The sequence below is a fragment of the Dermochelys coriacea genome, chromosome 2, assembly GCF_009764565.3.
Source record: "Dermochelys coriacea isolate rDerCor1 chromosome 2, rDerCor1.pri.v4, whole genome shotgun sequence".
NCBI lineage: Eukaryota > Metazoa > Chordata > Testudines > Dermochelyidae > Dermochelys > Dermochelys coriacea.
Genome location: NC_050069.1, coordinates 42268808 through 42292990, shown reverse-complemented (window position 1 = coordinate 42292990; position 24183 = coordinate 42268808). Strand labels below are relative to the sequence as shown.

The 24183-nt window shown below is 42.0% G+C and overlaps 1 protein-coding gene across 1 annotated transcript in view; it reads left to right on the top strand.

Annotated features, from left to right (window-relative positions):
• The window catches only part of CPQ (carboxypeptidase Q), a 238843-nt gene that overhangs the window by 165409 nt on the left and 49251 nt on the right, over nt 1–24183 (top strand). Inside the window, 1 exon segment of the mRNA XM_043507563.1 lies at nt 11202–11318. Coding sequence (XP_043363498.1) covers nt 11202–11318 — 117 coding nt within the window.

Genomic DNA, 24183 nt, shown 5'->3' with positions numbered 1-24183 from the left:
GTTCTGACCTCAATTAGGTACCTTTCCTTGCTGATCTCTCCCATCTTCCACTCCCTGTATGCTTTCTGCTTCTTCTTAATCACCTCTCTAAGATGCTTGCTCATCCAGCTTGGTCTACAACACCTTCCTATGAATTTTTTCCCCTTTCTTGGGATACCGGCTTCCGATAGCTTCTGCAGCTTTGATTTAAAGTAATCCCAGGCCTCCTCTACCTTTAGATCCATAAATTCTTCAGTCCAATCCACTTCCCTAACTAATTTCCTTAATTTTTGAAAGTCAGCCCTTTTGAAATCAAAAACTCTAGTTGCAGATTTATTTTTGTTAATCCTTCCATTTAATTTGAACTGAATTAGCTCATGATCACTTGAGCCAAGATTGTCCCCTACAACTATTTCTTCTATGAGGTTCTCGCTACTCACCAAAATTAAATCTAAAATGGCATCCCCTCTAGTCGGTTCAGCAACTACTTGATGAAGGAATCCATCAGCTATCGCATCTAAGAAAATCTGAGCCCTATTATTATTACTAGCACTGGTCCTCCAGTCTATATCTTGGAAGTTAAAGTCTCCCATGATCACGCAGTTTCCATTAGTATTTACTTTATTAAAAACATTAAAAAGGGCTCTATCCATATCCAAATTAGATCCCGGAGGTCTATAGCACACCCCAAGCACTATCATAGGAGAAGCTTTACTAGTTATCTTCCCCAATGTAATTTTTGCCCAGACGGACTCTGTCTTATCCATTGCATCACTTCTTATTTCTTTACATTCTACCTCATCATTGGTTTCAGAGTAGCAGCCGTGTTAGTCTGTTTTCGCAAAAAGAAAAGGAGTACTTGTGGCACCTTAGAGACTAACAAATTTATTAGAGCATAAGCTTTCGTGGTATACAATGCCACTCCACCACCTTTACCTTTGTTTCTGTCTTTCCTAAACAGCACATACCCTTCAATACCTGTAGTCCAGTCATGACTACTATTCCACCATGTTTCTGTTATCCCTATAATATCTGGTTTCACTTCCTGCACCAGTAGCTCTAGTTCCTCCATTTTGTTACCTAGGCTCCTCGCATTGGTGTACAAACATCTTAATTTTTGCTGTTTGGCCTCACTCACATTTTGTACCCTATTAGGCACAGTCATTCTACAGCCAGTATAACCTATCAGACTAGTATCCACACCACCCTCGCTCCTTGTATACATTCTCCTACCCACAGCTGTATCCTTTCTTACTTTGTCTTCTTCCCTCTCAGTGCTAAAATCTGGCGTGGAGATTACCTGGACATCTCCCAACCATCTCCCCCTAATTCCTAGTTTAAAGCTCTCTCTATCAGTTGTACCAGCCTCAATCCTAGAAGTCTATTTCCTTCCCTACTCAGATGAAGTCCATCCCGAGAGAACTGTCCTCTGTCCATGAATGCCTCCCAGTGGCCATACATCCCAAAGCTCTCCTTATAGCACCACTGCCTAAGCCATCTATTGACAGTCATAATGTTGTCACACCTTTGTTGCCCTTCTCTAGGAACAGGAAGGATCCCACTAAAGATCACCTGAGCCTCAATTTCCTTAAGCGTCTTCCCCAGCCTAGCATAGTCTCCCTTAATACTTTCCAGCGAGGATCTAGCCGTATCATTTGTTCCCACATGAAGGATAATTAGGGGATTCTTTCCCGCTCCCTTTAGGATCCTTTTCAACCTCAGGTCTACATCCCGTATCTTAGCACCCGGAAGACAGCACACCCTTCTGTTCTCTGGATCAGCTCTAGTTACAGGCCTGTCTATTCTTCTCAATAAAGAGTCCCCGATCACATAGACCTGCCTTTTCCTAGTGACAGTGCTATTCTCCAGTCTCTCCCCTGTTCCCTCTGGCTGCAAGTTCTTTCCATTCCTATTTTCCCTTATAATCCTCTTCACCACATCCTGTATCCTCCTGGGGCTCATATTTGGTGTAATCTCCCTTGACTCTTCCGCTTTTCCTATAGGACTAGCCTCTCTTCTCTTCTTCCTTACCCTTCCACCTTCAACAAGTACCTGCTGAGCCCCTTCTTCATTTTCCAACTCTGCAAACCTGTTCCTAAGCTCTATTTCTCTTTCACTAGCCCATCTTTTCCTCTGCCTGGTTCTTTTAGTCACATGCTTCCACTGACCACTTTCCTCACCCAGTCTCCCCTCAGAATTCCCCAGCCCTACTTCCATCTGTGAGTCTGAGCTTTTCCCTTCAGATACCTCATATCTTTGCTCCATCATCTGCTCAAACCCCTTCCTAAACTCAACGAAACTTTCCACCTGCATCTCCAAACCTCGGATCTTTTCCTCCATCAGCTCTATCAGATGGCATTTCATGCAGAAAAAACTCTTACCAGGTCCCCCCTCCAGGATCATGTAAAACATACCACAGCTTCCACATCCAGTCATCCTCAATGTGTCTTTCACTACAGGAGTCACTCCCACAGCTGCCTCCGTATCTGTCATCGCCTTCCCACCTAAGTCCTGTTAATCTGGGAAACACAAGTCACACCAAGTCACCCCCCCCAGCAAAAGCAAACCCCAAACAAGCATCACAATACAAACTCCCCTTACAAACTCCCACTCAAACTCCTCTGTTTACAGCTCTGTTTGCTAGTTCCTGTGCTGCTGCAGCTGTCTGTAGGTGTTGTCTCTGTCTGAGGGGTTGGAGCAAATGCGGTTATATCGTAGAGCTTGGCTGTAGACAATGGATCGTGTGATATGATCTGGATGAAAGCTATAGGCATGTAGGTAGGAATAGCGGTCAGTAGGTTTCCGATAGGGTGGTGGTTATGTGACCATCGTGTATTAGCACCGTAGTGTCCAGGAAGTGGATCTCTTGTGTGGATTGATCCAGGCTGAGGTTGATGGTGGGATGGAAATTGTTGAAATCATGGTGGAATTCCTCAAGGGCTTCTTTTCCATGGGTCCAGATGATGAAGATGTCATCAATGTAGCGCAAGTAGAGTTGGGGCATTAGGGGACGAGAGATGAGGAAGCGTTGTTCTAAGTCAACCATAAAAATGTTGGCATACTGTGGGGCCATGCGGGTACCCATCACAGTGCCGCTGATTTGAAGGTATACATTGTCCCCAAATGTAAAACAGATTGACAGAGCCAGAAGAGTACCCAGAAGTCACCTACTACAGGACAGGCCCAACAAAGAAAATAACAGAACGCCACTAGCCATCACCTTCAGCCCCCAACTAAAACCTCTCCAACGCATCATCAAGGATCTACAACCTATCCTGAAGGACGACCCTCACTCTTACAGATCTTGGGAGATGGGCCAGTCCTTGCTTATAGAAAGCCCCCCAACCTGAAGCAAATACTCACCAGCAACCACACACCGCACAACAGAACCACTAACCCAGGAACCTATCCTTGCAACAAAGTCCATTGCCAACTTTGTCCACATATCTATTCAGGAGACACCATCATAGGGCCTAATCACATCAGCCACACTATCAGAGGCTCGTTCACCTGCGCATCTACCAATGTGATATATGCCATCATGTGCCAGCAATGCCCCTCTGCCATGTACATTGGTCAAACTGGACAGTCTCTACGTAAAAGAATAAATGGGCACAAATCAGACGTCAAGAATTATAACATTCAAAAACCAGTCGGAGAACACTTCAGTCTCTCCGGTCACTGGATTACAGACCTGAGGGTGGCTATCCTTCAACAAAAATCTTCAAAAACAGACTCCAACGAGAGATTGCTGAATTGGAATTAATTTGCAAACTGGATACAATTAATTTAGGCTTGAATAGAGACTGGGAATGGATGAGTTATTACACAAAGTAAAACTATTTCCCCATGTTATTTCTCCCCCCCCACTCCCTCTCAGATGTTCTTGTTAACTGCTGGAAATGGCCTACCTTGCTTGTAACCATGAAAGATTTTCCTCCTTTTCCCCTCCCGCCCCCTCCCCCCCCCCCGCTGCTGGTGATGGCTCATCTTAAGTGATCACTCTCCTTACAGTGTGTATGATAAAACCCATTGTTTCATGTTCTCTGTGTGTGTATATAAATCTCCCCATTGTATTTTCCACCAAATGCATCCGATGAAGTGAGCTGTAGCTCATGAAAGCTTATGCTCAAATAAATTTGTTAGTCTCTAAGGTGCCACAAGTACTCCTGTTCTTTTTGCGAATACAGACTAACACGGCTGCTACTCTAGAACTCTTATAGGAAATCATATTTAGTGTACTATTTAATTTTATTTATGGATTTGTTAGTCTCTAAGGTGCCACAAATACTCCTTTTCTTTTTGCGAATACAGACTAACACGGCTGCTACTCTAGAACTCTTATAGGAAATCATATTTAGTGTACTATTTAATTTTATTTATGGAAACCATGCTGGTGCCTGAACATACACAAATCTTACGAATACATTTGGCACCTAATTCTGAGGCTTCTGTTAACCAAGCATGTAGTCGTACATTTCTTTTTGTGTTTTCTACACAGAGAATTTAAATGTTCCTCTTTTATTAGCATCACGCATTTTTCAAAGATGTCTCAAGTTTCCTGCCAGGCCTTTAAATGCTAGTGTCATCCAGTGAATCTCTTTATTCTAATGAAACCAGATCACCCTACAAACCTGAACAACATAGAGGATGCAGTAAGGATTTAATGAGTAACAACAATGGAACATGGGATACATTTGCTGTACATTTTGTATCTTGTTTCAGATACGTAAATGTACTTTATAAAAGCAGACCCAGACTGTAGGCTACTAATGGAAAAAAATACTAAATTTGACAGTGGGCCAAACTTGAAGCTGGTGTAAGCAAGTGCAGCTCCATGGAAATTTCTGTAACAAATACAGCAGTAGCTTAAACAGTGGAGTAAGTGGTCATGTAGTGTAATTTGTACCAGTTTGGTATTCAGTGGGGACTCAAGTGCTCCTTTTAGGCTGAGCCCTGTGTGGGTAGTGGAGCTGCAATACCACAGAGGGAGCCCTGTTGCACAATCTGTACATCTGCTGCTATGCTTTTTTATTAGGTGCAGCTGACTTCCACCTGTGATTCTGCCTGGCCCTTATGCTTGCTGTGCAAGAGAGGGAGAAATATCAGTATGCTCTCCCCACTAATGTAATGAACTCATATAAGTGGCAAGCTAGCAGCCTCCCATGCAACCATTCAACTAAGGCCTGTCTACACTGGCAAGTGACTGCACAGTAAAGCAGCTTTCTGCAGTGTAACTCCTTAGGTGTACACACTGCCAAGCCACTTTTGCGCAGAAACTCCCCAGTTGCAGCGTTGCAAAAAAACCACCTCGACAACAGTTGTAAGCCTTAAAGCGCAGAGGCTCCAGCGCTGTATTGGTAGTGTTAAACACATTACAGCCCAGAAAGCAATCAATTGGCCTCCGAAGTGTCCCATAATCCCTCAAGTGGCTGCTCTGCTCTACTCAGCTTCCCGGGAGACAGGCACCTCTCCTCTTTCAAAGCTTTGTTTCTGACAGCCATTGCATGTTGTGCTCCTGGACACAAAGCAAACTATTAATGTGGAATGCTCGTGCTGTTGAGCACAGAGGCAGGCATGTGTGTGTGTGTTGCTTCTTGCCGCTGTCTGAACTTACAAGACAGCATGCTGACACGCTCTCTGTCCCCTGAAACACACTGTCTCTCTTCCCCCCTACACACACACACACACACACTCCCTGTCACAAACTTTCCCCCACACACTTCAGTTGAAAAGCAGCTGGCAATGTAGTAAGATGCCCATGGAACTATGGGATTGGGAAACCTGCATCACGTGATGCTGTGACTGCCCCATGAGGCATTGCAAACTCTTCCCAAAGCACCCTGCGGCCAGTTGCACAGTGGGATAGCTACCACAATGCACTGCTCTCTTTGTCGTTGCAAGAGCTGCTAATGTGGATGTGCTCCAGTGTCACAAGGAGCACAGTGGGGGCATGCAACAGCACTTTAATTCCAGCCCTTTAATAAAAGAGGTATAACTTGTTGCGCAGAAACTTGCCAGTGTAGACATACCCTAATCAAGCTTGTAACCAGCCAAGCAATTGCTTAATGAGGGACTTGAAGTCACTGAGGAGATTCATCTGACAAGGGCAGAGGCCAGGGGAGGGGGCGGGGAGGATTGGAAATTTATAAAAGGGAGGTGCTCTCGCTGGCCATTTTGAAGGGGAGAAGACTAAGATCAGAAGCAGACGTGGCTGGGAAGGAGGAGAAGATAAATCCTGAACCCCCAGAAGAGAGACTAACTAAATCCCACATGGCTGTTGGAGAAACTGAGGAAACTGAGGCAGGGATTTGTATGTAGGTTTTGTTGTTTTTCCATAGACCTGTATGGCTCGTTTGCTGTCTAAGAGTAAAGTATGTGCGTTTAGACATTCCTCTGCAGAGTCGTTGTATTACTTGCTTTTACTGTCATGTAGCCTCTGAAGAGGAAAACTGTAAACCACAGGGTCTGCAGCTTGACTAGAACTCTTTGAAGGTGAAGCAGCTACTGGGGAGGCTTGGAGCAAAATCAATAGTTTCAAGATCTAGGCAACTGGACTCCCAAGAAGGGTGTCTGTACCTGGGATGTGTGCCTAGAGGCCCAGCACCTACACTCTGCTCAGCTCCACCAAACTAGGAGAACATGGGATCCATGATTTGGGTCCAGTACAGCAGCATGGTGCATTTTCACCTGGGGAACTGATCCAGGGTTGTAATAACATATATGGGGTAATAATAAGCACATCAAGATATATACTGCAACTCAAGATTAACAAATGGGGCATATATACATGTCTCCATATTTCTGGCAATCAACTTTTCAATTAATTATGGCATAAACCCTGCTATTAATGCATTTGGTTGCAGTGTGGGAGGCCACTCAGATCAAAGATAATCTTATAAAACTAACTTTTGTGAATATCCAGCAAACACTTTCAATGTGATTACAGGGCAGGTTTTTAATGGCTCTCATGTACTCATTTGGTTTGGTTATTTGATATTAGGTCTGATCTTGTTCCCACTGAAGTCGGTGCATGCTTTAGGATTGCTTAAGTGAGATAAGAGAACATGACATCAGTAAGGATTGCATCTTACATTAGTGGTACTGCAGTGTTTGGGGGTGATTACAGTTAAGTACTGTCCAATGAAAGGATGCTGAGGAATGCCGACTAACTGCATTGGCATCTAGGATGTAAGAGGACAGAAGTGGTGGCATGAGACTCACACACACCTCTACCTCCAGTCCAATGTTTCCTCTAATTTTTTTACATCCATATGTGGAATGAATTTGCACCATGTGCACCAAAATGGAGGTGATGTGGGGTGGGGATGGAGCCGAGTGGTTCAGAGTGTGGGAGGGGGCTCAGGGCTGGGACAGATTGTGGGGGTGTGGGCTCTGGAGTGGGGCTGAGGATGAGGGGTTTGGGATGCGGAAGGGGGCTCAGGGCTAGAGCAGAGGATTGGGGTGTGTGGGGTCTGGCGCAGGGTGTGGGCTCAGGGATGAGGGGTTTGGGGTGGAGGCTGCCCCAGGGCTGCAGTGAAGAGAGAGGACTCCCCCAAGCACTCTCTCATCTAAGCAGCCCAGGGTCAAAGGAGAGCACCTCTCCCCACCGGGGCAGCTCCAGTGCCGGAGAGAGGCACCTCTCCCCGCCTGCATGGCCCTTGATAGTCTGCTGCACGGCTGTGTAGCTTGGAGGGAACTTAGCTCTAGTCACCCTAAAAATGAGGTAGATTGAAATGGCTTTTAAAATTTATCCTGAGGGCCTGGCCCTTCTATTATTTCTCCAGCCCAGAGTGGGCAATGTGGGTATAGAAACCAGTGATGAAATAGGATGTCCAGATAGCAAGTATGAAAAATCGGGACGGGGGTAGAGGGCAATAGGCACCTATATAAGAAAAAGCCCCAAATATTGGGACTGTCCTATAAAATCAGGACATCTGGTCACACTAGGTAAAATGCTTTTTTGTGACATTTTACCAAGCTAGTGTGGTAACCAGGTTCTGTACAGTATGTGGCTATTCTCTTACTCTCATTGGGGTAAATCAGGAACAACTCCATTGAAACATGAGATTAGAATCAGGCCCTATGTGTTTGAATAAAGTCAAGGGACTTGTTCAAAATGTGAGTGAATGAACTCTTTTCCTAGTTAAAGGTGAGATTCCACACAGTGCAGTTCATTTTCTGCTATATTGGAACCTGGCAGACTTTTGAATGAATCTGTTCCTAGAGGAGGCTCTGTGGTTACCTTGGATGTGTTCTTAATTATGCATGATTAAGAAGAGATTAATTATTACTTTGGGTGCCTTCCATCCCCTTTTGGACATCATCTTCATCTTATCCACCCACATTCTCCCAGTGCTAGACAGCCTTATTTGGATGCGTTACATCTCTCAGAATGAGGAATATTGATTTTGTATGGTTTGAACAAATGTCAAGTTCCTCCACTTTCATTTGAATTCCATACCGGTATTAGATATACATGGCATCAGTAAGGATACAATAGGATCATTGCATTAATAAATCAAGAAAATAATGTTATAACCAGCTGCAGATTGAAAGAGTGACCTATTTTATGTTTATATAACATCTAAATAAAAAAATCTTATTTTTCTACTGTCATTATTTAAAGTGTATATTCTATCATTTATCTAGGTGGAAAAGCAGAGACACATTATTTTATTTATGCTTTTGTTCTTCTGTGCACTAAAGCAATGATTGGCTTCAAGTTTGCCATACAGTTCTCCATATAGTATACTCTAATCATCACAGAACATGGTTTTCTAGGCTAAATCACATTTTACCAATACTTTTACAAGATGATATTATGCCTTAATCAACAAAAAAAATCTCTTGCTGTTCTGGTGGATTATATCTTACTAGGAAGCAATGTTTTAAAACAAAACCCTTATTTAAGCCATAGTAAACTTGATTAACAAGAATGTGCCTTAAACAAATAATTTCCTTTTTAATAACAGCAGGCACAGAGCAGTTTTCTTTGCAATTCTGCTAACTTGTGAATATTGGATTTGTTTGATAGTCTGTGGTCACAAGAGTTATTTTTGAATATCAGGCAGAGAAATATTTGTTATCTTTTTACTGTCTGACTTTTTACAGTCTGATAATGAGGGAATTAAATTACCTCATCTATATTTTAAAAAACCCAAACCTGAATAGCTTATATTTTTAACATCTACTTTACAATTCAGTAGAACACACAACCAAATCTTTGTCTCCCAGCAACCTCTTAGGCCTTCAGTGCTAGATCCTTTCTCTCCACTTCCAGGCGTGGAAGGACCCAGATTCAGAGTAGCTACTATTCTTCCACTGCACTGAAGAGGTGGAGTGACAGGCCTACGAAGGGGCCACACACTAGGGTCTCATACTCCTTTTATGCCAGTGAACAGAACACCTCAGTAGCTCATGCCACAACAGTATGAGGGGTGAGCCATTGGAGGGGTGCAGTTTTGAACATTAGTTCCATGACCACATGAAGCTACTGGCCAAACCCTTCGCCCTGTGTAGTGCAACTTTAGGGGCAGCAGGGGCTACTACAAGCCTCTGCGGTATAGCAGCAGCTGTGCTGGTGCTCCACTGCCTAGAGAGAGAGGGAAAATTCTGGTTCCATCCATCAAGAGATACCCTTGCACAAAGCCCTTTTACATACACTTTATGCAGTGGACGAAGACTTGGCCCTCCCTATGTAGTATTTTGTGATGTGATAGTTCAATAAAAACAACCTTTCAAATATCGTATCTAATTGTCACTTAAGTCTTAACCTTCAGCACCCTTTGGAACATGACACACACTCTTCTGATGTGGTTTTGGGGCCAGATAATGATTTATGACTTAGAGTGGCCTTTTTTATTATACAAGCTGCTGCCACATTTGGTTATTTTGTGGCCGTAGTCTTGCTAACTTCAATGTGATATCTATATTATTATCATAATATGACATCATTGGCCATCTAGCTGATTTGAAATAGGAAGGAGACTAATCCTGTGTTGTAATTACTTTTTTTTGTGGGGGAGGGGTTGTTTTTAAAAAATGAGGGTAGTTCTGTGTTTAGAGTCAGGTGACTTGCATTTAGAAAATGTAGTTTTAATTACTGGATTCTATTGTTTGTACTTACTGAATTACAGAATAATGGAAAGTGTAAGTTTTTCATATTTTGAATATTTTGTTTCTGTTGTCTGTTTTCAATTATTAGGGTCCCTAATGTGTTATTTCTAATAGCAAACCTTTAGCTTCTCTTCGTTTATGTTGAAAGTGAACTTTAATGGCGGGGGTCAGATCTGTTTGTATTCCTGATTTCTTTCAGGTGGGGAAAAATGGATGGTGGTGATTATAATTAGTGACAGAGATGTGCATGATTACGTTCCAATAACTTTTTCACAACTGGCTTTACCCTATGCCTTTTCTTGACCATTCTTAAAAATTATACTGTAGGGGAGCTCTAAGCATTTTTTTAAGTGTTAAATGTTGATGCACAGAATAAATATAATCATTCATTAACTGATTTATCAGATTTAATTAACTGAATTAATTAACCATAAATCAAAGACCAGAATTTATATCTGCCTGGATCTGTTACAGCAATACACTCTTTTGCAGGGTAGACTCTACTTTTCTCCTTCGGCTGACATTGCTCTCACAGAATTGTCCTGCACTTGCCTTGCTTTAAAAAGCTTTGCATATGCTCAACCGCTGGTTGTATGTAAGGATCTAAAGTACAGCTCTCTCTGTTATTTCATTCTTAGTAATGTGTAAAGAATAGCAAAATTATATCCTACTGTCCTTTAGTACTTAAACCCCTTAGAGTTTCTCATACAAATCTGATAGCATATCTTCAATTAAGGTGACGGTAATGAGGATCCTTACCAGCAAGTCCGCTGAAAGCGATTAGTTGATTTATTTCAGGCATGGCAGGGGAAGTAGTACATGTTGCCATGTAAGAGACCTAGATAAGGAAGTGACCATGGAGCCTCTGTTGTTCAGGCCTGTACAGATGGCTGTAACACACAGCAGCTTCCCCTGCTACCACACTAATAGTGGCCCCAGCTATACATCTCCTACTCTGCAGCAGTAAAAGTATTAATGCTCGCTTTTTGTTGAGATCATAGAGCAGAGGTGGCTGTTTGATGGAAATTCATATGCAGCTGCCCTGGGGAAATGGAGGCCAACACATGAATTGTTTAAACAAATAGAACATTTGGGACTAAAAGCCATATTTAATTTTGTATGTCCTAGGGCTCCGCCCCAAGAGAACGCTGCGGTTGGTGCTGTGGACCGCGGAAGAAACAGGAGCGGTGGGTGCTGAGCAGTACTACCAGTTACACAAGGTAAATAATGTAATAAAATGATCCATGTTATAGTATTTGCTTTTTTGACTGAGAATACTAGATTTTCAAAATGTCAGATTCTTCGTCTAACTAAACGTATAGGGTCCAGTTCTGTCTGCAGATAGATAGGAACAACTTTATGTGCAAGATGTGAAATACTCTGTGTTTTAATATAGTTCTTTTAGAAAAAAAGGAAGTTCCATCCTCTTGTGCTTCTCTTCCATTGGTTTGTTAATGTAACTCTCTGACTCAGACATTCATTTGGTTTGCAAAAGGGAAAAATGGAAGGGGCTTCTCATTTGAAGGTCAAAAGTTAAGGGGTATGATAAGCTCTGCATGTACTTTACCTGATCTACCATGCCATGTCACAAAGCTGTTATGAAGCGAATATTTCATAAGGATATCTGCTATGTCTTTCAAAAAATATCTAACTGCCTGCCCTCAAATGGGGTGAGCAATCCATACACTTTGGCAATATTAATCCATTTAATTTACCCTTTACATTTCTGTTTCACTGCATATTGCATAGTCCACTGAAACGTAATGAATAAACTATTAAAGAGAGAACTCTCTTTGGAAGCTCAGATATATAACATTTTAATGGCGAGTATGATCTAAAATGTTTTCTGCCAGTTATTGTTTACTGTATGGGATCAAGGACATTTTAAATGCCATCACTAGCTATTTTTGATTATGCTAAGTAAAATTATAAAACTCCTTTTTAGGATTGATAATTAGACTGAAAATATCACATAATATTATTTCCATATTAGCTTTGCACAGTTGTCTCTTCAAAGGATTGCATGACATGAAGGATAACTTCATAAAACTGTCCTGGAGCCAACAATTTTCAAAATATAAACATTTTGTAGGAAGCTAACCTGTAATCATGTAACTAACTCCTGATTTTTATCTGTGTTTTGTGATCCCTTATTTGGTAGTAGTTAATCTCAACAATACTTAAACCTGCAATGCAAAGCCAAGAAATTGATGAAGAAAAATGTGTTTAAAGTTCTACCATGACAGCAGGTTTCTTTCAGAATCTGTGTCTTGCAGTAAAAATTCCTGGCAGTGCGTTTATGATGTTACTGTTGCCCCTTTTTTGACCCGCGTGCTAGTAAAATTTCAGGACTCCATTGATGTTCTCTTTGGAAGCAGAAATTAATGGAGTCTGGTATTTTCTTTGATACAGTTTTATTTATTGACAAAGAAGTACAAAGTTCTGTGTCTCTGAATGCAGGAATTAAATAGCAGGAAACAGCTTCTTTTGCTTACAGCACCGAGAACACTCTTTTCAGCCTGCACCCTGGGCCCAAAAACCTCTCCCCAGGTTTCTTCCAGAGACAGTCATTATGATTTCAGTTGCTCCTTCAGTCTGTTCCTCACTCTCTGTCATTTTTTTCAGTTTTCTGTGGGCTGGTCTACTCGGGAAAGCTTATATCAGCATAGTAAAGTCTCTCAGTGATGTGAAAAATACACACCCCTGAGAGACATAGCCATGCTGACCTAATCCCCCATGTAGACAGCGCTAGGTTGATGGAAGAATTCTGTCGACCTAGCAATCCACCTTCTTGAGAGGTGATAAACTACAACAACAGGAGAACCCCTCCTGTTGCCATAGTGAGTATCTATACTGAAGTAGCATTTTAAGTTTAGACGTACCTTTAGTTTTCCCTCCCTTCCACCTGGCCATGATATCCTATCGAACTCTCCACCTACCTGGTGCCAGCTCCTGGGTGGACTTTATTAGGCTTTGTTTTAGATGTAGCCCCTTAACTGTCTCTTACAACTGTCTTAAATGGGGGACTCATTCACATATCTGTTTGAATGAGATTTTAACTTAACCTATAACAAAGTTTCACCCATCTCATAACAATACGCCCCACCTGAGCTTTGCCCATCATCTCGATGAGGCCTAAAATGGTGACCCCCAATAACCCATCCCAAACAGAAAGAAAAGAAATAATTTAACAAATTACTAATGATACACACTTAACTATTACATATGTTCAGGGTCTTTCTGTCAAGAAAGTTTCACATCACAAACAGAAAAGGATTGGATTCCCACCCAAACCTGTCTTTGGGGCTTTTCTCTCCCTGAACTTCTTTTAATTGTGCTCCTGAGGTGTGTCTGTTGTTTCTGTGGAACTTGGTGGCTGTGACAGTTCCAAGAACAGTTCCTGCTTTTTTCTGTCAGAATGGGGAGACTCATTACGGTCACAACTTTCCCAGCCTCAGCATCCTCAGTTGTCAGATTCAGGAAGCAGCCATGCTGAAATCCTGTCCCCCGATATCGCCTTAGATGGCCTTTATGAATAACTTTGGGTTTAGTTCTGGGACCCAACTGCATCCTTTCTTTATTTGCGTCACTACTGTATAGGGTCCCTCCCAAGGCTCCTACCCTTCTTTCGCCAGATAAGGTTCCCTCTTTTAAAAGTTTCCCCATATGATCTTACATCATAGAGTCTCTTAATTTTATCAGAGGCTATCCAAAAATTTTCGGTAACAAAGGTGTGAAGTTTTTCAGTTTTGCATTGTAGGGTTTCTGTGTAGTCCAAATGGTTCAATTCCTTTTGTTCCTCTTCAGAAACTCCATACAAAAGGTTTGCTGGGTTCCTTGGTTCCTGACCAAACATGAAGAGTACTGGGGCACACTGTAATCTCATTGCTGTTCTATAAGCCATCAGAAAGAATGGGATATGCTGGTTCCAGTCCCTTCGGTGCTGTTCTACAAAGGTTACCAGCTAAACCCCAAAGTCCTACTGAAACTTTTGCACCACCCCAGACATGCAGAATCTAAAGGCATGGTAGAGTTTTGTGGCTCCCCGAATCCCTCAAACCTGTTGAAACACTTTGGATTCAAAGTGAATACCTCCCCCCGGACTCTAAATCTAGTGAAGAATTAATTCACTAGAACTACTGCTACTGTCACAGCCTCTTAATTTCCTATTAAGTAAGTCTCAGGCCATTTTGTGAAGTAGTCCATAGCTACCAGCAAATAATGATTGGCTGCCTCTGTCTCAGCAAGGGCCCAAGAACATGAATGGCAATGCACTCCATTGGTGTCCCCACAAGATACTGCTGCAAAGGGGTACTCTCAGTGCCTCTCTTTGCAAAGTGACCATCACATTTTCTGCACAAGCTTTCTACATCCTCCCTGAACTTTACCCAATAGAAAATCTCCCTTAGCTTGGCTAAGGTTTTTGCAATCTCAAAATGTTCATCAGTTTTGATCTCATGACATAACCTCAGAACTTCTTTTTTCAATGTATCTGACAACCCACTGGTGCCTGTATCCATCACCCACTGGTTTCTCCCATCTTCTGTACAGTATTTCAACTTTAAATTCCAAGTTTTCCCAGTGTGACCAGAAACCTTTTATTGTGGTGTTGTTAGGGGACACTACATTCTAGGCTGGCTGCATTTGCCAGTTGATTTTCTACTCACACTGTATCGGCGTATGAGGATTCTTTCTTTGGGGATGTTTTAATTGCTCTGGGGTCCATTCTTGCAGCTCCATCCCCATTGTTCCAGGGATGAATTAAGAACATAGGTACTTCTGAAAAATCAAGAAAGAGAGACACATCCATTCCCTTGAGCAACTAATTCCTTGCTCTCCTGCTTGGGTCAGTGTTTGCAATTAGCCTCCCAACAAGGCTGTTTGGACAAGGCATCAGCATTACCATGCTTATGACCTAACCACTGTCTGATTGTGAAATCCTAACTCTGACATTTTTCCAACCAACAGTCAAGGCTGTCCCTCAGGATTCCTAAATCTAATGAGCCATTGCAAGGAAGCCTGTCCTGTCCTGTCCAGAAACTTCGTCCCATACAAGTAATGATGAAAATTTTCTATAGATGTAACCACTGTTAGGAGTTCCTTTCTGGTGATGCAGTAATTTCTCTCAGGAGAACTTAGATTTTTGCTATAATAAGCTACCACCCTCTCAAGTCCCTTGTGGTCTTGTGCCATTACTGCCCCCAAACTTTAGTTACTAGCATCTGTATCAAATATGAGAAGGGTTTTGAAACACAGATAAGCCAAACAGGAGCAGTCAGTAGAGCCTTTTTTAACTCTCAAAATGCTATATCTTGCTCTGCTGACCACTGAAATGGTTTCCCTTTCTCATGCAACCTATGCAGTATTTTGCAATATTGGCAAACCCACAAATGGACTTTCTGTAACAGGAGCAGAGGCCTATAAAACTCTGCACATCTGTGAGTGTCTGGGAAGTTGTCTGGCTTTGTACATCCTCAGTTTTCTTTTTGTCAGTGGACATTCCCTCCTCACTAATTTTGTGCCTGGGGTAGATTAACTTTTTTTTTGGAACACCTTACATTTCTTTGAGTTCAGTTTCAAATTGTCCGTCTTCAGCTTATCACAGGCCATTTGTAAATGTTTTAGTTCTTGTTCAAAGGTTTTAGCATGTACCGGGATATCATCTGGGTATAACAAACAGGCTGAGAAGGGCATGCAACATAATACCATCTCTGTTAGCCTCTCAAATGTGTCTTATGCGTTGCACAAGCCAAAAGCCATCACTTTAAGCCATAAGCCTTGTCCTGCTGTGAAAGCAGTTTTTCCCCCTGTTGTTTGGATCTACCTCTACTTGCCAATACCCACTTTTAACATCCATTGTGAAAAACCAGACTGACACTGCTACTGCATCCCGGGTATCATCTGGGATATCCATTGTGGTAATGGATAAGAAACCTTTGAAGTGATTTCATTTAATTTTTTATCGTCCACACAGAATTGGGTGCTGCCATCCTTTTTCTTACCTAGCACTATGGGTGAGGCCTAGGAGCTGGTTGAAAGCTCAGTTATGCCTTCCTGATAAATTTCCTCAATGGCCTGGAGTATCTCTTCCCTTTTTTGTTATTTGCAACTGGTGAGGTGGCTGTTTAATAGGTTGGTTTCCCACAGTATCAATCTTGTGCTGAATCAGTGCAGTACAACCTATATCTTTATTGGCTCAAGAGAACAACTCCTGATTCTTAACCACAAACTCTTAGACTGTTCTGCTGTTCCCCATTTAAGTGTACATCACTGTTCAGGAACAAGTCCAGTAGAAACTCTGGGAGTTCACCTTCCCCCTTGCAGTTTTCTTCTATGGTAGGATTTAACACTGGTTCATATTTTGCAACTGCAGTCCTTTTTTTTTTTTTTTTTTTTTACTATTTGCTGCTTGTCAAAAACATTCATCAAACAAACAGGGATTAATTCTTGTTTCGTATCCACAAGAGTTTTAGCAGCTAAGATTCCCCCAAAACTCTGGCTCTCAGAACAGTTTTCAGCCACTCCCTATCTTTCCCTTGCTGGAAAGCTACCATATTATGTAGGTGTTATAATGGGTTATGCCCCCAGAGCAGGACAATCCGTTCACTGCAAACCAGTTATCTACAAACCATTAGTCTCACCTGGGCCATATCTTTAAAGGGAATTTCCACAGACCAAATCTGTAACACACTTTTCCTGGCATGGATTACAGTTATCAGCCATAATGGAATCTAAACCAATTATTAGCTCATCCACTATTTCAGCCACCCAGACTTCTTGCTTAAATTTAAGGTCCAATTGTTAAACCCAATTTTTAGATGGGTGCTGTTGTGCCAGTCATTATCTCCATGTGAGACCAATTAGGCAGTTCAGTTCTGGATCCCCTATTCCTTTATCTTCTCATCATGTCTGGTCTAATAACTCTTTTATGATTGAACCTGTATCAACTATCCCTATACACATCACAGATCCTATTACACACTGTATAGACAGACTCCCATTATTGTTGTTTAACTGTCCAGTCACAAACAAAAACTGTGAGGCTGATCCTCGAACCTCCAAGCTTTGCCCCTTCAGCTTGTTTCCTGAATTGGGAGCGAAGCTATCTCTAGACACTTGTGGGAGGGTACTAGTGTGATGTTACCTCAGGTACAATATGGACTGATAGTTGTGTCCCCTCAGTTCTCCAGCCTGCAGTGCCTTTTATGCTGCTTTGCTGTGAAAGCAACCATTCCTGGTCTGCTCACACACAGCATCCAGCATGTTAATCACTCACAACTATACTGTATGAGAGCTATAGCCAGCCACCAATGAATTACACTGCAGGGCAACACTAGCAAACTCCCAGTCTCAGACTTCCCCCAGAAATATGCGTCTTGTACTGCCCAGCACCCTCCTGGACAATACAAGCTCATATACAGTCTGTCATTTTATTAATAGAAAATGATATTCACAAATCTTGTTATCCCAAATGAAGTTTCCTAAATACTTCAATCCAAACACACTGGTTTAGATAAAACAACAAAACAAATTTATTAACTAGAGAAAGACAGATTTTAAGTGACTACAAATTGAGGCATACAAGTCAGAATTGATTACAAGGAAGTAAAAGGTAAAATGCAACTTGTAAAAAATTTAACATAGCCTGTAAAAGGAATGAACTTAGAGATACAGACTGTCACAACCAGCTTTTAACAGAACTGTTAGAATCATAGAATGTAGGGCTGGAGCTGCAGATTAAGCCAAGTACTTGTTTTCCTACCTTCATTGCACATAGAGAACAATTGATCACCATCTTTTTTATAACCGCTCTTAACATATTCGAAGACTGCTATCAGATCCTCTCTCAGTCTTCTTTTCTCAAGACAAAACGTGCCCAGTTTTCTTAACCTTTTATCATTTTTGTTGCTGTCCTCAGTCTATCGCTAGTTTATCCTGAAAGGCCTTGGTGGTATCTGGGTATGACAGGAGCACAAGTCTCTGCCAGTCCTCAGCCATTTCAGGTGGGTTTTCTTCTGTCCTCTCTTTCTAGTTTTTAGCTGTGCCCCTGACAGCTTAGCTCGATGACTAACTCCAAATTGCATTCAAGGAGTTGCACTGGATCTGGATAACTCAGTCTCATTTCTGGTGGTAAGCTCTGCAGTACAATCAGAGCTGTGCCACCAAAGTTGGCTGCTAGTAACCCCCCTGTTTTTGTCCTTCTTCCCAGCCATTCATTTGAGCTACTGTATAACACCGAATTGAACCAAATAACCTCCAGGGAGTTTTTCCCTCAAAGATAGTGAGTGGGATTTTGCATTATTTGACAGGGACAGCCTGACCTCTCCGCTCTGGGCCCCTATGAGTAACAAAGGAGGTAGAAAACTGTTGTTAATGTCCAGTCTTAACCCTAGTCCTCTGATTGGTTCAATTAATCATCCAGGTAGCTGCCATCCACTGTGATCATCGACTCTTTGAATTCCTTATGTAGCTGAGTTTTTAGCTCTATAAGTCCTTGCTGCAGCTCATCTCTGTTAGCAAGTTCCAAGTTGGCTGAAACTTGTTTCGTCTCCTGTTTTTCAGGTGTATGACTGAGATAATTTGCTGGTCACCTCATGAATCAATTTTACTGTTCCAGCCTGGGTATTTTGCAGCTGGGTTTCCCAATCTGTCCAGGTACTTTGTAGTTGCTGCTCCATCATAGATCTCATCTCAGCCTACAAATCCTCTCTGAGCCTTTTCCGGGACATCTCTAGCTTTTGTTGCAGCCTTGTTTGAATTCCTTTGAAAATTCACCAGCTCTTGTTTTAGATTTTGTTTTAAATCCCACTGGGCATATTTGATTTTTGCCAGCATCTCCATTATTTGTTCCATTTTCGGTCAACAGGAATACCAGCTCACATTCTGTCTCCCTGGAAGCTGTATCCCTCTCTTAACACTTCTCTGCCCCTTTTTGACCCAAGCAGCTGGTTGAATTTCAGGGCTCGGGCGATGTAGAAATAGATGGAGTCTGGTATTTTCTCTGATGAAGTCTTGTTTATTTAAAAAGAATGCACAAAGTCTTGTGTCTCTGAACACAGAAGGAATCAAATAGCAGGAAACAGCTTCTTTTTGCTCACAGCACTATGAGCACTCTTTTCAACTTGCACTGTTTTCAGCTTGCTCAAAAACCACTTCCCAGGTTTCTTCTAGTCAGCCACTGTGATTTCAGCGGCTCCTTAGGTCTATCTCTTTTTCAGTTTTCTGTGTGTTCTCTACCCTCCGCACCCACCTCTTCACACCTGAACCCATCACCACCGACCTACTTTCTGGGCAGATCCTATAAATTTTTGTTTGAGGTGTGGTCCCTTAACTGTCTCTTACAACTGTCTTAAATGGGGGATTCATTCACACATCTGTGTGAATGAGGTTTTAATTCAGCCCATAACGAGGTTTCACTTAGCTCATAACATTATTTAACTTAAAAGAACAAATAATTGGAAGTTTCATTTTGAGAGGGAGGCACAGAATTAAAAATTCACTATGAAAAAATAAATGGAATTAAATCAGATTGTATGTAGTGGAAAGCAATGATATAGTGGCTTGAGTTAACATCACTATGGTGCCATATACGGAACAGAGGGAGTGGGTCCCAATTTGCTTGTTTACTAGTCTGCTTTAAAATAGGCATTGGATAATGTGGATTTCTACACACCTATTATATCAACGTTATTAGGACATTTTAGACTTCTCAGGGCTTGTGTACATGGGAAGGGGATGGTTTAACCTTCAGTAACATGAGTCAGGCCATGTCTAAACTACACAGTTTTGTTGACAAACAGTAGCTCACTATGAATTAAACTCCCCATGTAGACAAGCCCTTAGTTGGTAGATATGTCAAAGAGGACACTTGGACAGGCTTGCTGTGGTATAATTGGAGGAGGATAGTGTCTCTTAAATGCTGGATCGATCACTGATGGTATGGTGTTCAGATGGACTAAGATGTAACAAAACGGGAGACTATATAACAAGAATTTTATATAAATCCTTTACAAAACTCCATGTATGCAGGAGATGGAGACACAGCAGACACACTGTACTGTATGCATGATGCTGGTAAAGGGAACATTGCCAAAACAGATGGTGAAGATATCACCCATTTTCATTCTATAAAGAGAAGAGGATCTGCCAGGGCTAGCCTAGTAGTCTCTTAAAAAAGAAATGTTACCACTATATGGAATCAGGTGATTCGGTTCCTATGCTTTGCCAAGAGGTCTGTGCTTGTTTGCTGTGGCTAGTCTTGTTTGGTTTTAGGTGTAGATTGAGAAATATTATCAATGATTACATTTAATAATGAAATTAGTAAATAAAGGGGGTGAATGATATCTAACTGACTTTTAATTTGGCAGAAAAATTATGTTAATTTTTGTTATGCCACTGCAGTTCAGCACCTGGATGTTGTTTTATGAAGACTGCACAGTTTAACCTAATATGCATTTACTACTTAATTGGAAAAAATAAGTAAGAATCACATCCTCATTTGTATTTATTTTTCCCCTTTTTGATAATTTAGCTACAAGAAATCCTCATTATACATAGTAACCAAATAAAGCAGATTAATTTTGTACATTCTATTTGAGCATGAAAAATATCTTAACCTTTTAATGATTTATTGTGCTAATTTCGGGCAATAGGATTATGATAGCATGAACTACTTCTTGGTGATTATGATTAAAAGTCAAATAAAAGAAATATTTTAAAGGTGCTGTAAGTCAGCACAGAACAGGAGATGGATTTCATTGAAATTGAAATGTGTTTGTGTGAGTGCAAATGCACTATTCCCATGTGGCAGGGTAGAATAATGAAGATAACAGAGCTGAACAAGTATAAGTACTGTAGATTTATGATTTTAAAGATTCAGTATATACAGCTTAGCTGCATAAAATCGAATTGAATAGATTATTTTTTTTGCTTTGTCAATTTAGTTTTAAGTTCCAAGAATATTTATTTTCTGGCAAATAGACTCTTGAAGGGTGACATTACTATAGTGGGAATCCTACAGTTCTGACATAGTTGATGTAGCAACAGAATAAAGATGATATAGCTACTAGGGAGATAATGTTTTAGTAGTAAGTAACTCATAGACCTATGTATAGTTTTATTTGCAACACTCTTAAGTATTTCTGTGGCACCCGTTATTGCAGTATCTGCGCACTAGATGCATTAATGACGGGATGTACAGGCTATTTGGTGTTCTACAGAGAGGGTCTCTCACTCCCTTTCCACGCTGACCTAATGGCTCCTGCAAAGTAGTGTACTCATCACCAGTTGTGCCCTCTTGTGTCAGGGTGTGATGATACTAGAGGTCCTTGTCTTTGGCACCTCCTGTAAGCCCATCTGTCTCTCACGAGATCGTCTCTGACTCACACTGCTGGCCAAGTCTCACAAAGTTCAGTCCCCTTCCAGAATAACAGAAAGGTCCAACTTGAAAGTTCACAAAAGCGACTCCCACCACACCCCCCGGTGATTCCTTGACTCGTCCTTTGGGGACAGTCTTCAGTCCCACCCTAGTTCAATATTTCTTCTCTTGGGCTGGCATGCCCCTTCCTCAGGGGAACCCTCTATTCTGAGTTGTGGCCTAGGAACCCTGTATTAAGGAACTAGGTCTGCTTTTTCAGACATGCTACTGGTTCCCTTGGCTACTTCCTGCCTCCAAGCCTGATGTGCTGCTTCCCCACAGCTTGTGTTTAACTCAGCCTCCCTTTGATTCTCTGGCTTCTCCCTAGATCCTCCAAGCTTCTCCTTTCTTTGCTGGTCTAACCACTCTTCCATACCTCTTGGGCTCCACTAAAGTATTCTTAACTGACCCTACCTCAGGACCTCCTTCACAGGAGCCTAAGCTACTCCCTGTGCATCCTCCTACCTCAGGGCTTTTGAATATTTTTTAATAGGTGATGGGGTAAGCCCCATCGCATCATCCCTAGGGTTTTGGCCAGGACACCAGGGTTAACTGCCACAGCATATTTAATATATGAATATATCTGGTCAGGTGTTGCCTCTGAAAAACAGTACCTCCAACAGTTCAGTGTCCCCTACCAACACCATACTAAGGCGCTTGCTCAGTATCAACTCAAAGGGTAGATGTCTGCATACTGAATCACCAGCACCATTGCTCATAAAAGTATAACCAGCTGAAATGGTCACTGCTTTTAGTTGCTACATTTAAGTTGAGACTGATTCCTAGATCTAAAAGAGCCAGATTCTCATTTTCACTCTGGCTCCTTTACTTTGACAGTTGTGGTATAAATGAGAATCAAGCCCTGTGAAGGGGCATCTGTCCCACACTGGCAGAAAAGGGGTTAAAAGCAGTCCTAGGGAGGCTGCGCAAGAGGCTGTGAATCACAGAAGGGCTTATAGGAGCAGCCAATCAGGGCCAGGCTGGCCCAAATAAGAAGGAATGCAGGATAGAGCATTTCAGTCATTTCTGGAGCTTAAAGAAAAGGAGGACTTGTGGCACCTTAGAGACTAACAAATTTATTTCAGCATAAGCTTTCGTGAGCTACAGCTCATTTCATCGGATGCATTCGGTGGAAAATACAGTGGGGAGATTTATATACACAGAGAACATGAAACAATGGGTTTTATCATACATACTGTAAGGAGAGTGATCACTTAAGATGAGCTATTACCAGCAGGAAGGGGGGGAGGAGGAGGAAAACCTTTTATGGTGATAATCAACGTGGGCCATTTCCAGCAGTTAACAAGAACTTCTGAGGAACAGTGGGGGATGCGGGGGGGGGGAGAAATAACATGGGGAAATAGTTTTACTTTGTGTAATGACTCATCCACTCCCAGTCTCTATTCAAGCCTAAGTTAATTGTATCCAGTTTGCAAATTAATTCCAATTCAGCAGTCTCTCGTTGGAGTCTGTTTTTGAAGTTTTTTTGTTGAAGGATAGCCACCCTCAGGTCTGTAATCGAGTGACCAGAGAGATTGAAGTGTTCTCCAACTGGTTTTTGAATGTTATAATTCTTAACGTCTGATTTGTGTCCATGTATTCTTTTATGCAGAGACTGTCCAGTTTGACCAATGTACATGGCAGAGGGACATTGCTGGCACATAATGGCATATATCACATTTTGGAGCTTGAGAAGGAAGGAGGACTGGCCTTCCTTGCAGGCAAAGGGCAGCAAGCACCCTGGATAGAGCACTGAGGCAGAGACCCAGAGAGCTAAAGGCAGCTCCTGGAAGGCTACAGGGATCTGCAGACTGAGGTCCTGATGCAAGGGCAAAGGGGGTGCTGGAGCCACTGAAGGAAGTGGCTGGACAGTGGACTGCTGTTTGCTACTGAAGGGAGTGGCCAGACTGTAGACTGCAGGTCCCCCCAGAAGGAGGGGAACATAGAGTGTGGCACAGCGGGAAGGCAGGGCCACTGACGTGGACGCCATGGTCTTGGTAGTGATGTGGGTCCAGGAACGGAGGTGACGGCGGGCGAGACACCACCAGGAGAGGGTGCAGCACTAATTCCCTGGACAGCCAGCAGGAGACACCAGAGTGATAAGTTGCACCCCTTCACAGGCCCTAAGTCTTCGGGGCAGGGACTGGTGTTTAGTGTTTGTGCAGTGTCTAATGCACTGGGGCCATTATTATATAGCTCTTAGGTTTTATAGAAATAATAAAAAAAAATTCTAAAAACACAAAACATCACAAAACAAATACTGCTATTCTTTCCCAATTACATAGGCTAAGAGGAAGGAACTTGTCATAATAAGGGTTATTAGCACCCATATTGTGGCTCTTTCTGTAGATAAATTTAAGAAAACATGAGTGGCAAATCATATTTATTTAGGAATAGAGGAAAACTCCAAGGGAAACTAAGTATCTCAGCAATTAGAGAGACCAGGCTAATGCGGTCATTTCTTTTATTGGATTAACCTGTGCTGGTGAGAGAGACAAGCTTTTGGGCTTACAAATCATTCTTTTTCCCACCTACCTTGTCTCGCTAATATCCTCTTAGACCAACCTGGCTATAACAACACTGAATACAATCTCTACAACTGGAAAATTCAGAAAATTACAATTAAGAGACAATGGGCCAAATTCATACTCTTGTAATTTCATTGAAAT